Source organism: Schistocerca gregaria, chromosome 3, assembly GCF_023897955.1.
Source record: "Schistocerca gregaria isolate iqSchGreg1 chromosome 3, iqSchGreg1.2, whole genome shotgun sequence".
NCBI lineage: Eukaryota > Metazoa > Arthropoda > Insecta > Orthoptera > Acrididae > Schistocerca > Schistocerca gregaria.
The window spans coordinates 890,552,370-890,569,527 of NC_064922.1; the positions used below are offsets into that span (position 1 = coordinate 890,552,370).

General features: G+C 38.3%; 1 protein-coding gene across 1 annotated transcript in view; it reads left to right on the forward strand.

Annotated features, from left to right (window-relative positions):
* LOC126355124 (cytochrome b-c1 complex subunit 2, mitochondrial-like) overlaps positions 1–17,158 on the forward strand; it is a 49,637-nt gene that overhangs the window by 13,581 nt on the left and 18,898 nt on the right. The window contains exons 5-6 of the mRNA XM_050005304.1: positions 6,530–6,741; positions 15,574–15,796. Coding sequence (XP_049861261.1) covers positions 6,530–6,741; positions 15,574–15,796 — 435 coding nt within the window. The remainder of the gene's footprint in view (positions 1–6,529; positions 6,742–15,573; positions 15,797–17,158) is intronic.

The following is a 17,158-nucleotide window of genomic DNA, read 5'->3' on the forward strand; positions in this document are numbered from 1 at the left end:
TAACAGTGGTTGCCAATAGATGATGCAATTCTCATTTGTACATACACATCTACTTACGAGTTAACCGGTGTAGAAACGCACTTTGCTGATTTGAGCGAGCTAGGCCTACCTTCGTAACGTACGCGCCGTGGCCTGTCTTTCTCATAGGCCTCGTGCTCTGAATAACTGCCGTCATTCGCTAGTGAAATCAAGTGACATGAGCTATGACTGGCTGACAAAAGTGCATCGCTCAAGGCAATCTCTATTTTAGAGTTTCGGAAGCTACTGTGCTGTAATTTGTGGAATTTGTGTATATACTTTCGCAATACGAAAATAAATGTTGTGCATATTGTCTCGCATCAAACAACTTTCCAAACACAATGTTTTTGCTGGATTCAGTTTCCTAAAGTGGTGGGACGTCCTCCGCCGGTATAAGACCTTTACGATTCAAAGGACTGCTAGGTTTTACAGCTCTGAGGGAAAGCATACTGTTACTTAACACAGATGTATTTTCACCCGCTTTATACGTAATTTCATCCAGGAGAAATTGTGTTTTTAACTGGGAAATCCGGGAAAAATCTGGGAATTTTTTTTTTCTTGGCCACGTAGACACCCTGAAAATATTCTCGGATACATTTCTTTAGAGAGATTCCATTGAACCTCCAATAAAGGGTTTGAGATGATGCACCATCACACACAGCTTGAAAGAGGAGATGTGGAAGAGCACTTTTTGGAAAAGTGGAAATTTGTATTACGTTTTGAAAACCTTACAACAGACCATTACACAACAGTTGAGTTTCATTGGTAATTTGAACACTATAGATAAGTGAAGATTGAGCAGTTTAAAAAATGGACAAATAAAACGGATGTGGTTTATGCAAAACTTTTTTATTCATATAGCAGAACAACAGGTACATTCAAAATAAAAATATATAAAAGTGCAGTACTCAGACATTGACCGCAATTAGACATCCACTGGCTGTACCCATTTGAGTGCTCACGCCGTGGTGTCTGTAAAATTTTGGGGAATTCTGTGCATTTCCACGCGGAATTCGTTGAAAGGTATTCCATGCTTTTTTCGGTAGCTCTGCAGCTACATTAATGCCCGTAGTCAGTTGAGATTGCCACACATTCCTCTTCTAATGGAAACCCTCTAGTTTATCCAAGGGGTATGAAATACCTCAAAGGTATTTTGTGTTTAGAATTTCATGCCTGGTGCTATTTTTCCACAAGTTTGCAATTCTTTCTCTGATTGCTTGCCATCCACTTGCTGCTGTCGGGAACAGACATGAGGCAGGCGTGCATCAAGCACCATCTTGTCACTTTTTGCCAAGTTACGCTATGTGAACAATACGGACTGGCAACACTACATCTGAACCACGCATTATAACTGGATTTTCTAAGGTACCGTGATTTTCAGGATTCTGGTAAAACATCAAATCTCTGATGTCGCTGCGGCCAGAAAAAGATCCTTAAAGAACGGGACCAATGACAACTGAAGAGAATCATTCAATGTGACAGAAGTGCAACCCCTCCCCAAATTGTTTAGATTTTAATGCTGGGCCATCAACAAGTGTCGGCTGCGAACCGCTCAACAAAACATCATCTATATGTCCACTCGTGTACCCTTGATGACTGTACGACACAGCTTTACACCTCTCCTGGGCACATCAACACCGACATTGGACTGTCGATGACTGCAAACATGTTGCCTTGCCAGACGAGTCTTGTTTCAAATTGTATCGAGCAGATGGACGTGTACAGGTATGGAGACAAAGTCATGAATCCATGGACCCTGCATGCCAATATGGGACCTTCCAAGCTGGTGGAGGCTCTGGAATGATGTGGGGCATGTGCACTTGGAATGATATGGGACCCCTGATACATCTAGATACGACCCTGACAGGTGACACATATGTAAGTGTCCTGTCTGATCACTTGCATCCATTCATGACCATTGTGCATTCTGATGGACTTGGGCAATTACAGTAGGACATGACACACCCCACATATCCAGAATTGCTACAGAATGGCTCCAGGAACACTCTTCTGAGTTCAAACACTTCCACTGGCCACCAGATTCCCCAGACACGAACATTATTGAACACATGCCGTGCAACTTGCTATTCAGATGAGATCTCCACCCCCTTGTACTCTTATGGATTTATGAACAGCCCTGCAGGATTCATGGTGTCAATTCCCTCCAGCACTTCTTCAGACATTAGTCGAGTCCATGGTCCGTCATGTTGTGGCACTTCTGCAAGCATGCACGGGCCGTACAACATATTAGGCAGGTGTGCCAGTCTCGTTGGCTTTTCAGTGTATCACTGTTATGTTACAGATTTTGTATGCAATAAGCAGATTAATAAAAGCAATTTTCCCATGATCACATTAACTGCCCTGTAACTAAATATGTAGCAGATTTTATCGAGCAGCCTATGTGGACAGGTTTATGTAATTTCACATTTCGTTAATTATATTTTATTGATATTCTCTGTCTTACGCAAACTTGGAGTGCTTCACATATGTCACTGCAGACATTAGGAGCTATCTGAGCTATAGCAGGTATTGAAATGTGTAACAAGTATTAGTGTAAATACCGCTGTTTGCTAATAACCAGAACGTAAGTGCTAGCCTGTCGGCAGGCTATGTTGATCATTGGTAATTAGTGTTCTGCTTTTATATTTCCTCCTCAGTTGTAACCAGAATCCAGTGAAAGGTGTCAACTGACACATGGGCAAAGTTTTGGAATAATGCTAAGGGAAGCTGAAGTCATGATTGTTTTAAGTGCATTTATAGTGCAGGCATTTAATGCCCACTAACAAATTAAGACACCTAAATTAATTTTCTATCTCATTTTGCTTGCTTCATTGAAAACTCTATGCTCACCATGCAAAATAATTCTATCTGAATACCAAAGCTTTGCATTGTGGCTCTAACTAGTGTTGCATCTGGTGAAGCCTGAATGAAAATTATTGGCAACATAAAACAACAACTCTGTTGGTACAGTTGGCAAAATTGTTCTCATTATCTTGTGATCTCTTCAGTTTCTGCCAGTGTAAAGACTTGTTCATAGGTACAAGTGAATTGTAGTGAACACTGGTGAATTGTCTATGAATGCTTGTTTCTTCCATTCACTCTGGTGTGAACTACAATTTACAACCACCATTGGACTTGGGGACTCTGTGGGCTTGATGGTTACTCCTGTCCTTCACGTTGATGACTTTTGCATTTTGTACAGCTCCCTGTCTGTGGTCTTGGTTGTGTGTAAACTCAAAGGACTGATCTTTCCAAGCTCCATTGGCACTCTTGTGATGGAAGTTGGGCTTCTACCTGGCTCTATGGTTTCAACACCTCCAACTCAACAATCATCTAGTTGCCAGTCTCTTAGCCATCCATTATCAGATTCTTTCTTCCTTTGAGGAGTGTCAGCTCCAAGACAAGCAACCCCACTTGAAGGTACATACCACTATGTGCGCCCATCTAGTGTGTACCCAGACCCCAGTCCAGTTTGACCTATTTCAAGACTCTATAATCTTGATCGCTCTTGTTGTTTTTAGTATTGTTTTGTTTTTCTCTTCAGACAGTATGAAGGTGCAGAAATCATTTTTGCTGATGGCTCTTAGAAGAAGAAGAAGAAGAAGAAGAGGCTATGAGTAACACTCAGAACCAAAGATATGTAGTGTCTCCACAGTGGAACTGGTGGCCGTTGCTAGAGTCTCTGTGACAGAGTAAAACACCTTCTTCTTGTCGGTAATTTATTAAGAGCCATTGATGTTGTGCTTATTTGTGCTTTGGAAAGGTCTTTGCCTAAAACCAAGAGAGACACATGTTGAAATGCTTGTCTGTTACTATTGTGTAAATAATCTGATTATAAAATTTACTTCAAAATGGTTAAATTGAATGAAAATCTTTGTTAGTCTACTCCCTTTACAAGGTTTAATCCTGAAAAATGTAAAAGAAGAGTTAATTTCCATTAAAGCGCCCCTCCCCCCCAATCTCTCAACATTTCGTAACAGTAGATGAAACAAGGATTCGTCATTACATGCTAGAGTTTAAAGAGCAGTTGAAACAATGCTAGACAAAGGATGAAAATGCACAAAAAAAGGGTCTTCTGTGCAGGAAAGCTATGGGTATTGACTTATGGAATTCGCAGTGTGGTAGTCACAGACTACCTCCAAAAGCACAATCATTAGCTGATGACAACAAATGGAAGGGCACTGTGTGTGTGTGTGTGTGTGTGTGTGTGTGTGTGTGTGTACACTTTGCCAGTACTTTTTCCAATCCTGGAAGCACTCGGGAACTCACTTTCTGTTATGATGTTCAGCGTCTTCAGCAATTTTGTTTTTGTGCTATCAGTAATGGCAAAACAACTTCCTTTCATGCTTCTCTTCAGTCTCAGGAATATACAGAAGTTGCAGGGAGGGGGGGGGGGGGGGGGGTCGGTCGGCATGTCCAGCAAATAAAGTGCCTGAGGGAACATGACAGTTTTGTTTTTTGCTAAAATATCATGAACCAGCTTTGTGGTGTGAGTGGGAGTATTATCGTGATGCAGTTTCCTATAAGTGATTTCTGGTTGTTTTCATGGGATTGCTTCTTGGAAATGGTGCATAACTTCCAGGTAGTATTCCTTATTGACCTTACAACAATAAGGTAAGAACTCATGATTCACTATACCATCCTAATTGAAGAAAACGGTTAGAATAACCTTCACATGTGATCGAACTTGTCAAATTTGTTGTGATCTTGACTTTTTAGGTAGTTTTCATTGGGATGATTAGTTTTTGGTTTCAGTGTCATATGGTGTATACCCATTCATCATCTGTTATAACCTTAAAGAAGTTCTGGATTGTCACCAACTTCATTCAGAAATTCCTGAACGATGTCTATGTAATATTGTTCTACGACAAAAATCCAACAATTTCAGAACAAACTTTGCTGCTTCATGCCAAAAACATCCAGTTAATTGCTTGGCATGAGCCAGAGTATATGCAGACATCATCAGCAACTTCCCTGATGGTGATTTTTCAGAACCATTTTCTTTACTTCTTCCATGTTACTGCCATTAATTGATGTACTAGGGCAGTTTTCATCTTCAACGTCTTCTCAACTCTTTGAAACGTTCATTCCACTTGTAAACTCTTGTCTTACTAGTCGTAGATTCATCGAACAATCAACGTTTTGAATGTAATGCTGCACTTCACTCCGTTTTTCAAGCAAAATTTAGTGCAAATTCTGTGATCCATGTTTTTCACAAGTGAAAATTCGCCAAGCACTTGAAAACATGTATAACCTGTAAACAATAAACCAAATATTCGTAATGGTTGAAAATGCAGACGTACATCAGAAACATGTATACCAACAATATATAAAAAATATATGAAGACGGTATCTGTTCTTTCGGACATGTCCGAAAGAAGACACACTTTTAGTGATCTTGCAGCTCTCGAAGAATGAAATTACAATGAAATCCAGACCTTTAGCTGCTTACAGGTATTGATAAATATCAATGGGGACAGTTGAAAATGTGTGCCCTGACAGGGCCTCAAACCCGGGATCTCCAGTTTACATGGCAGATGCTGTGTGTGTCTGAGCCATTGAGGACGCAGAGAATAGTGTGACTGCAGGGTCTTATCTCTGGCACATTCTCAACTTAACTGTCCGCACTCTACATTTGTACTGCCCCTGCCCTCTATAGTCATTACTCGCACCAGTCAATCTGCCGATTGAGTTCGGGCAATGTGAGTGCATCTGCACTGAAGAAGATTGTTGGCCAGTAAGCCTTATCTATATGAAGATGGTATCTGTTCTTCAGACATATAGATAAGGCTTATGGGCCAATGATCTTCTTCAGTGCGGAAGCACTCACATTGCCTGAATTCTTATGGGAATCGGTAGATTGATCGCTGTGAATAATGAGTATAGTGGGCAGGGGCACTACAAATGTAGTGTGTGGACAGTAAGCTGGGAATGTGGGTCTTACGGGGAGCATGCCAGAGATAAGTCCCTGCAGTCGCACTACCCTTTGTGTCCTCAATGGCTCAGGTGTATAGAGCATCTGCCATGAAGGCAGGAGATCCCAGGTTAAGAGTCCCGGTTGGGGGCACACATTTTCAACTGTCTCCTTTGCTATTTATCAATGCTTGTAAGCAGCTAAAGGTCTGTATTTCACTGTAATTTCATATACAAAAATGTTTTAAAAATGAATCTATAAAGCCTGTTAAATTAAATTCCTGTTACTTTTTTAATCACACCTCGTAATATATATACATTTTAGATATATTTTAGCTTCCAGCCAAAAGACCATCTTCTGAAGTAGAAATGCTCACGCGCACAGAAGTGCCACCATTGGGACCACCACAGTGGCCAGAGACAATGGGGTTGTGTTTGTTTTCTTTTTTTCCCTACTTTAGAAGTATGACTTTTGGCTGAAAGCTAAAATACATAGCCCTCATTTCATTGTGCCTGTCTGTGACTTACTGTCTCCTGTATATGGTGAGTTACTAATACTTTGTACCAGAACTGATGTGCTACCTTCCTTTCCTCACAGTTGCAGCACTATGTAAAGTGTTACTTTACTACAAATCGAACTGCTGTGGTTGGAGTTGGAGTTAGTCATGACACAGTCCTCCCATTTGCCCAGTCGCTTGGTTTGGAAAGTGGTGAAGGTCCCCAGTCATCAGGGACTTACCATGGTGGAGAACTTAGACATAACAACACATCTGGTTTGGCGCATGTTGCTGTTGCAGCGGAAGGAGTTAGGTAAATAATTATTGTAATCTATTATAACAGTGTAATTTTGTTTTATGAAGGCTGCCTGCAATGGTTTACATCATGTACACTTAGCCATTAAAATGAGAGAGTGAGAATAATATAAAAGTGGAACGTATTTTATTGTCACACCAAAAGATTTTGTAAATACTACCTTTGTCTTTGACAATTGTGCTTTTGACAGACTTTGATATTCAGCAACACATTTTCAATAACTTGGCAGCGGCTTTAAAATACAGAAATAATTTCTCCCTCTGCTGCGGAGTGTGTACTGATATTAAAGTTATTTGTAGATTAAAACTGTGTGTGGGATTTGGACTTGAACCCGGTATCTTTGCTTTTCATGTGCAAGTGCTCTACTAACAGAACTACCCAAGCACATCTCACATCCTGTCGTCACAGCTTTACTTCCATCGGTAACTCACTCCTATCTTCCAAATTTTACAGTTCTAGGAAAGTTACATGACTAGCACTCTGGAAGAAAGCACACTCCACTGTAAAGTGAAAAAGTCATTCTGGAAACATCCTCCAGGCTGTTGCTAAGCCATATGTTTCATGTATCCTTGCTTCCAAGAGTGCTAGTGCTGAAAATTTCACAGGAGAACTTACGTGAAGTTTCTATTGGTAGGAGATGAGGTACTGGAGGAAGTAAAGCTGCTAGGATGAGTCATGAATTGTGCTTGGGTAACTCATTTGGCAGAGCACTTGCCCACAAAAGGCAAAGGTCCCTGGTTCTAACCCTGGACTGGCACACAGATATAATTTGCCAGGAAGTTTCAGCCGTAAAATAGTTTATCTGAAGTTCAATTTAAGAGGAGCTTAAAGGAATTATTGGTGGGCAACCCCTTTTACTCCATCTTCAGTGCTGTAATGTGATCAGTGGAAATAAGCATTGTAAACACATTCTCTGTGATTATGTTTGGCTACAGTGACAGATTAGTTATTAACTCTTTAATGAAAATGTTTAAGGTTTTTTTGACTTGTTCTGCACCCACGAGGACCAGTGCACTTCATATCTATGGAATGGACTTCAACATTTTTTTTAACCCTGTCAGTGCTACAGATGTGCTCTAGCATTCCGTGCTGAGGTGCCTTTCTTATGTCGTGTTGTTTGACATGTGCTAGTGCCTGTGCTGAGAGATGGCATTCCAGGCAAAATGAAATACTTATCAGCTGATTTTTTGAAAACTTATTCGGTGAAAAAAAAATTGGTTTTGGCACATCTTACAGTCTGATATCTTTATTTGATAAAAAAAACTGAATTCCTTTTTTTTTATCCATCATACTTACTGGCCTGTATCAAATTAAGTAAAACAGTGCAAAAAAGGTAAAGAATTGCAGAGGTAAAAAGGCAGCATGTAAACTTTGCATGGGATTGATTTTAGCTCATATATAGCTCTGAATCAAATGTAGACAAGATATTGAAATTTTATTTAAAATTGAGAGCAGAACAATATTTCGTTTTGTTCGTGTAGGGTTTTATATCAGGCGAATGCTCAGGTGTGAACCACGCTATTCCACCCATTCAGGCTTTCCAGCAGCTATGAAATATTTATCATCCATTTGTAAGAAAACTGTTAGCAGAAACAATTTGAGTGTAGCACACCTTAGAGTCTGATATCTTCTCTTCATAAAGAACTGATTTTTTTCAGTAGTTTGTTTCGAGTGGATGTACTTGGGATTCTGGAAGGATATTTCAAGGACATATCTTTCAGAGCATTCCTTAAGAGTTTATACCTATTTAATTGCTGTTGCCTTATCGTCCCCCAGTATTGCTGGACATCTGTGGAACCTAGGCAAGAAATATGGATGTAATTTTTTAGGTCTTCCAGTAGTTTTGGTTTTTAAGTTCTTTTTCCCACTCTCAGATGACAGTCCAAACCAGATTAAAGAGGAGAGGAGACAGACTGCTTGTTTGATGAAGTTTAGAATTTTCAGGTGAAGTCCATGTCCTTCAAGGATGATAGAAAGGCGTTGCCAATCGACTGAATCTTATTTTTTTCTTGGAAGTTCACAAAGAAGCTCATGATTGAGGTGTCCCTGAGGGCATTGTATTTTAACATTGTTTTTAAATTAAAAATTTGTTCTACACAATTTCAATCAGTGTGCAAGCCGGCAATTTTGTAATAAAGTTGCTTCTGAAATATTTTGAGGAGCAATGCTGATAGAATTTTGTATGCAATTTACCAAAAGGATATTTCTTGATAGTTACGTAAATCCGTTTCCTCTCCTATTTTTGAATTTAAGGATATGCCTGTGAACCTCTAATAATAATAATAATAATAATAATAATAATAATAATAATAATAATAGTAAATGTAATAATAACTAAAAGAAAAATATAGACAAAGACTAACTAAAATACAGAAAACAGAATTGACAGCAAGAAACAAGACAAAAGCTATAAATACTTATGCTATACCAATATTGACCTACTCATTTGTAGTAGTGAAATGGAGTAACACAGACCTAGAAGCACTCAATACACTTACACGATCACAATGCCACAAATATAGAATACATCACATACATTCAGCAACAGAAAGATTCACATTAAGCAGAAAGGAAGGAGGAAGGGGATTTATCGACATAAAAAACCTACATTATGGACAGGTAGACAATTTGAGAAAATTCTTTCTAGAACAAGCAGAAACTAGCAGAATACACAAAGCAATCACTCATATAAATACATCGGCTACACAACTGCAATTTCATAACCACTTCTACAGCCCTTTAGATCACATAACATCAACAGATACAAAGAAAGTAAATTGGAAAAAGAAAACACTACATGGCAAGCACCCGTAACATCTAACAAAGCCACACATCAATCAAGACGCATCCAACACATGGCTAAGAAAAGGCAATATATACAGTGAGACGGAAGGATTCATAATTGCAATACAGGATCAAACAATAAACACCAGATATTACAGCAAGCATATTATTAAAGATCCCAATACTACAACAGATAAATGCAGACTTTGCAAACAGCAAATAGAAACAGTAGATCACATCACAAGCGGATGTATAATACTAGCAAATACAGAATACCCCAGAAGACATGACAATGTAGCAAAAATAATACACCAACAGTTTGCCATACAACATAAACTAATAAAACAACACATTCACACTTACAAGTATGCACCACAAAATGTACTGGAGAATTATGAATACAAATTATACTGGAACAGAACCATTATAACAGATAAAACAACACCACATAACAAACCTGATATCATACTCACCGATAAAAAGAAGACATTAACACAACTAATCGAAATATCCATACCCAATACAACAAATATACAGATGAAAACAGGAGAAAAAAATTGAAAAATACATCCAACTGGCTGAGGAAGTCAAGGACTGTGGCATCAAGATAAAGTTGACATTATACCAATTATACTATCAACTAAATGAGTCATACCACACAATATCCACCAGTACATCAACGCAATACAGCTACATCCAAACTTATATATACGACTACAGAAATATGTAATTATTGATACAAAAAACAAAGATTCCAAGACTTACCAAGCGGGAAAGCGCCGGCAGACAGGCACAATGAACAAAACACACAAACACACACACAGAATTACTAGCTTTCGCAACCGATGGTTGCTTCTTCAGGAAGGAGAGGGAAAGACGAAAGGATGTGGGTTTTAAGGGAGAGGGTAAGGAGTCATTCCAATCCCGGGAGCGGAAAGACTTCCCTTAGGGGAAAAAAAGGACAGGTGCACACACACACACACACACACACACACACACAAATTACCTGAAGGTTCCTAAATGCAATGTAACTTATACCGCACAGTTAAAAGAAAGTCACGCTTGATCAAGGTCCGCGTCACTTTCTATTTTTAACCAGAAATAATGTCTGAGAAAAGGATGGTAATAATAATAATAATAATAATAATAATGATGGTTTATTTGTCCATAATAACTTTTACAGTTTGGATATAGTCCGTCAGTACATACATGAACAATAATAATAGTTTAGTAGTAGAAATAAAGTACATACAACATTAAAAATTCTTGATGGAGTACAAACATTTAACAATTAACAGCTGCTTTTATTTTATTTTAAATATGTTTCCTTTTAACATTTTTATGGTATTTGGCAGTCTGTTGTAAAAAAAAAAATCTTCCAGTAGAAAATGGATTATGATCAGTTGCTTTTTTATTTCTGAATTTTATGTGGTAATCCTCTTTCTTCCTTGTGTTATAACTATGGATATCACTATATTATACTGTGCTCCATATTTTCTTTTACTAACAGTATAGTCATGTAATGAATACACTATTAGTATATTATACTTAATGAAGTATTCTCTACAGGATTGATGTTTACTAATATTCGCTATTATCCTAATTGCTCTCTTCTCATGAGGGTGGTATGGATTAAGTATTGAAGTAAGTCAGGATATCCTTCGGGAATCTGCCAGTATCTCTAATGCTTTTCAAACTTCATAGAAGCAGCTGAGGAGTTCAGAAAAATACTCTGCCATTTCCTGACAGTTTACCTGATTGGTCAGGGTTAGCCTTACCTCTTATTTTCTGAAACCTAAATTTTTAGGGGTATGTTCTCAAATTATTCTTGTAAAAATCTTATAGAAACCTTGTGTCTTGTAGGTGGTAAAAATTTTCTTTGCTGGAATCCAGTTCTTCTTTCATGTATTTCCTCGTGGTTTGGCTAATGATTTTCATCACTTGTTTCCTGATTTCATAGAGGTGTTGCATATTTCTAGCATTTTCTTATTCTTATAGTTGAGGAAAACTTCTTTGCATTCTTTCATCTCTTTTACATATTTTGAGACCCATCAGGCATGTCTGAAGTTCTTTTCCAGTGTAGTTAATTCTTTGGCCATTTCTGTGGAATTTTTCTCAGGTGTAAACTTGTTCTTCTTGTTTACAGTTGGTTTCTCTTCTTTTGCTTGTCAGATTTTTTGGTGGTATGATTATTTTCTGACTCATTTCCTTTGGAGTAAATTGACTTTTATTCTTGTTAAATTGTGGTCGTAACAGATGTTTGCCCCTCCACTGACTGGAACATGTAGATTTCTTTCTGTACTGGGTAGGAAACAGGTATATGATCAGTGTGATACTCACCAGTTTCTTGTATGTGGATGCTCAAAGGCTTTTGTTTTCGTGGAACTTTTCTCAATTATTTTGATATGATTTCTAAGTTGTACTTTTGCCAAGTCTTTGGGCCATTTTTGTTTGTGAACGTGTGTTTTCTGTTATTTTCTTTCTTTGCCGATTTGCACATTGAAGTCACCCAGCAGAATCTTCACTTGTTCTGCAGGGATTTGTGCCACGACACTCGTGACTTTGGCCCAGAGTTTTCAGTGTTTTGTGGGTCTTTTCTGTTGTTATTGTTAGTGGGCACATGAACATTGATGAATGTGAATTTCTTATTGGCAGATTGTATGCGCATGGCCATGAGGTGATTGTTTATGGGGAGGCTTCTGTGTATCACAAAGACCATGCCCAGAAGTGGAGTGCTATTGGTAACTCAGTTTCTGTTTTAAAATACAATAGTTACTATAGTCTATAGCAGGAGTTCCCAACAAAATTTTGTCGAGGGCCCCCTCATTGAGCACGATTGGTACCTTGTCATATCACAGTATCATTTACCTAAAAGAGTCAAATTAAGAGTCTTCTTATACATTTTCTGTTTCTGGTGCTTAGAAAAAACATTGACATATTCATTACTGAAAAAATATTGAGATTAAAACTTTTTTAATTTAGCCATTATTGTTATTGTTAAATTTTTGATTATTGCTCAAAATCTTTGACTTCAAATCTGGGCGCTTAGTATAACAAACTCCTTAAAAAATAAAAATTGAGTATGAACTGAAACTGAAAGGTAAACATTAAAACTGATTGTATTGGTCTTAAGTGTACTACACTTGAGATTGCATTGAGTAAACATGTGAAAAATAAGAAAACACTAATTTCATACAAGATATTATTTATTTGAAAAATACAGTGAGATTTCTTCAATCTGACCTTTCAGTCCATTATTTCTTAAATATTAGGTTCCAAACTTGAAACTTTCACTCTGAAATCCGACCGCATGTTTAGCTGATTCTATATTTGTTTTTCATGAAACACACAGACAAAATTGCTTGCTCACACCGATATGTGGTTGCAAATGGAAGGATCTTTTTCATTACCGTATCTCCAAGTTTCTTGTAGTTCTTGCATGCTGATGCCCAGAAGTGTATAATTTTATCACCGATGAAAATGTTTATCATTGTACCACAGCTGGACAGATCCACAAGTTGATCTTGCTCTTCTTTTGTGAGGCCTTGGATTTTGTCTGTTTCTTCACAGCTAAAGGGATTTCGAATCCATCTGTTGTCAGAATCAGGTTCAGGGAAATACTCTCTAAAAGTGGTGGCTAGCCTGCGTAGATGTTTGGCTATATTGATCTTGATCTGGTCAGGCAGAGATGACTCCAAGAATTGTTTTAAAGTAGAAAAGTTAGTGATTCGTTTTCTGTCCTTGACGCCCAGATCTGACACTTTTTGACCATAACACTAATCTTATCCTCAACTTTGAACATGTCTACATTTTTTCCCTGTAAACTCAAGTTTAACACATTCAAGTATTCCAACACATCAGCTAAGTATGCAACTGAGCAAAGCCAAGAGAAGTTAGTGAGAAAATCCGGGTACTTTGTGTCAAGAAGGAAGACACGAACTTTGTCTCGTAAGTTCGAAAAATCTTGACAAGATCCTACCTGAAGAAAGTCATCTTACTTCTGTGTGAATAAGAAGTTCCTCATGCTCACTGCCGATCTCTTTACACAATGAAGAAAATAATCTGGATTGCAGATGTTGAGTTTTAATGTATTTGATGATTTGAACTACTTTGTTAAGTATCTTTTTCAAAGGTTCAGGCAATCTTTTGGCTACTAAGACTTCACGATGGATACAACTGTGAGTCCATTTCACCTCAGTGGCCACTGCTTTGACACGGGCTAAAAGTCCTGGTTTTTTTTTTTCCCCCCCCAGCCATTGACTTTGCTCCATTAGTCGACAAGCCTACACATTTTTTCCTGGTGACATTTTGTCCATTGAGATATTTATTTAATACAGTAAAAATATATTCTGCTGTTATATGAAGTAGTTCACATGAAAAAGAAAATCTTCAAAACCAACATTATAGCTTTTTTTGATATGTCTGTGCTTTCATCCAATTGTAGAGTGTACATGTCACTCATGTAAAGTCTAGCCAGCAATGTTTCTTCGAAGTTAACTACCATATCAGTAATTTGTCTTTGAACAGTATTATTTGAGAGCGAGACAGTTCCTATAATACCTTAGCAGCTGCATCACCTAACATTCTCATGCAAAGTATTTTTGCTGATGGCAGTATAAGTTCCTCAGCAGTTGTGTGGTTTTTCCCACATTTAGCAGCAAGCTAAGCCACCTCGTAAGATGCGAGGGTTGCATTTTCATTTACATTTGCACCAGTGTTTGGTAATTGTTTTACGAGAGGTTTTCAGCTCCCCTAATTTATTTTTGAAAAAAATCTAAAGACTTGCTTTTGAACTCTGAGTGCTTTGTTTCGAGATGACGCTGGAGTTTTGCTGATTTCATACATTCATTCGAAAGGCTTTCATAGCAAATTACACATTGAGGTTTAGGCTGTTGCTCAGGTCCAGTGAACGTAAAACCGATTTAATCCGAGTTATATTTTCTAATTTTTCCAGTAAGCTTAACACTGATTTTGGAAGGGTTAGGTTCAAGGGACGCCGACGATTTAGGTTCGATGGACACTGACAACTTCGGTTCGAGAGTCACTGACTTACTTACTTGAACATCAAATGTATTATCTTCCTCTTCATCTGTAGGCCTTTCTTGTTTTAACGAAGCACTTTTTAACCAACGGTCCATTTTTAACTACACGAACTGTAGCTTCCGCGAGAAACAACGCCTTACAAACACTACTGTTTTAATACAGAATATTGAATATGTAAACAACATGGTCTGTGAAAGCACTGGCAATAAATTAACAATGGCCGATTGTCGTCTGAAATGCGAGTTTCTGTGTAAAGTGATTGTCAGTTGTCAGCTGCAAAGAGATAGCGGGCGCAGTCTAATGGCATACAGCAGAACTATTTGCCTGTATCTAATTATAGTTTTACACTAGAGTGTGCTAGTGTCAGTTGGCTTTAGGAAGACGCTAGACACAGAAGTTAGCATTCGCTAATGCAGGAAGTGGCCAAAACAAAAAAAATTGTTATCGTACGTAATATATTTAATATATTTTTTATTCTAATAGAATCTTGGGGACCCTTCTGGCATAGCTGGCGGTCCTCTGGGGGTCTGTGGACCACCTGTTGGGAGCCACTGGTCTATAGTGTCATCGGTGAATCATGTTTCTTGGAGGGCTAGTGTGTGGAGTTCATGTCAGTTTAGCTAGGGTGTGCAATTTTCAGGATTGAGTTAGTGTGTTGATGCTGAAGGTGCACAATATATTGGTGAATTCTAGATGGAAATTTACCAGAGAAGTTGGATTGTCTCAGCATTTATGTTTGCCTTGGTCCTCCAAAATTTGAGTGGCTGGTTGCTGTCTCTTGACAGATGGATTGGTTACCAACTGGGATAATGCCACCCTTTCTCTCCCAAATAATAATAGCTTGTGATTGCCCAGTATTTCCCTTGTTTACTTGAAACCAGGGATTGTCAGTTTCTAGAGTTAAGAGGTAGGAAAATTATTAATATTATTATTAATTTCAGCATTTTTGGTTGGAAATGGAATAAATTGCTATATTGTGTCTCTCTTGGATTACTTTTCCAGTTTAAAAGACTCAAAGCAGGTGCTGGCAGCTTCTGTGCTGCAGTATGCATTAGGAGTGGGCCCATCTGTAAAGTGGGGAAATCCTGCAGGATCTCTACTCCAGAAAGCTGCTGCCTCTGCGGCAGGTAGTGATCCGTTTGCTGTCAACGCACTGAATGTTTCATTCACTGATTCTGGACTCTTTGGATTCATAGCATCTGCTCCAGCAAATGTCATTGGTGTGGTAAGTTTCTGTTTTCGTGTCTGGTGATTATTTTATTTACTTTTGATACTGATCGCTTTTGCACTTTCATAGGTTAGTCATCCTACATTAATTTCTGTTAAAACTTTGGTGGGTAATAGTTGATGGGTAATACTTGATGGGTAATACTCTCTCTGACTAGGCTATCCAGGCATGATTTGGGATCTGCCCTCACAACTTTGATGTTGCCAGTGTCTCTCTCTACTCCTCAGACTTCATAGAAGCTCTCCTGCATACCCTACTTTACTAGCATTCCTCAAAGAAAGGACATTGTGGAGAAATATTCATGCATGCATAGCTCAGTTAGTAAGAATATTCATTGCCCACAAAAAACTGGCTTCAAATCCTGGTCTGGCAAACAATTTTAATCTGTCGTGTATTTTCAAAACAACATACAGCTATGTAGTAAAGATTCTTTTTTTGTTCTTCAGGTTTGAAATGCTACATTATGATAAGACTAAAGTATATGAAAGTGGCTAGTGAACTGGAAGATTTTTCTACATAAGGTAGATAACATCTACTCAGTAAGCAATAATAGATAATAGATGAAAACTTATATGTACTTGTTTACTTTCTGTACCATGAGCTTCTGTTGGAAGAAGAGGGAAAAGGTTGAAGGGGTAAAGATACTGGTAAAGTGTAGGGATCACTCAAAACTTGGATCAAGAGAAGCTTATGGGACAGTTTGAAAGTGGGAAAATTGTTTATTGCAGCAGATGAGATCTTTACAGCAGAGAACATAGAAAATATAGAGATGGCACTTTGCAAGTGGATATATATCTTGAATGATCAAAAAATGAAGGAAATAGGAAAAATATTACAGAGCAGAAAAAGGTAGTAAAATGAAATAAACAAAAGGAAAATGAGACTAGAAAGAATATTGTAAGTTGAGAGCAGGATAGTGGCAAGAACCAAACACGTGGTGTTGAGAAATTTCCTGTTTGTGATATTCTGAGGAGCAACTGTGGTGGTGGTGGTGGTGGTGGTGGTGGTGGTGGGGGTGGGGGTGGGGTGGGGGTGGGGATGTATAGGGATGAGACATGATAAAACAAGATCAAGGGTACAGGTATTGTTTCAAGGAGTACTTCACTACACGATAGTGTGCATTCCGAGTGTAAGCTCTTGGTTTGTATCCATTCATCCAGACTGATAACATGATGGTTTTTATGGCAGTGTAAATGCTGGACAGTTGTTTCAATAAAGTTGACTTACATTACAGTACTTTTTTCCACAGATTGCTCTCCCTTTCACAGAATAAGTCTTTTCCAGAAACATGTCTGATGCAGGTAGTTGTGCAAGAAAGTGTAGCCAAGTCACAGCTGGGGAAGTCACAAAGATAGGGAA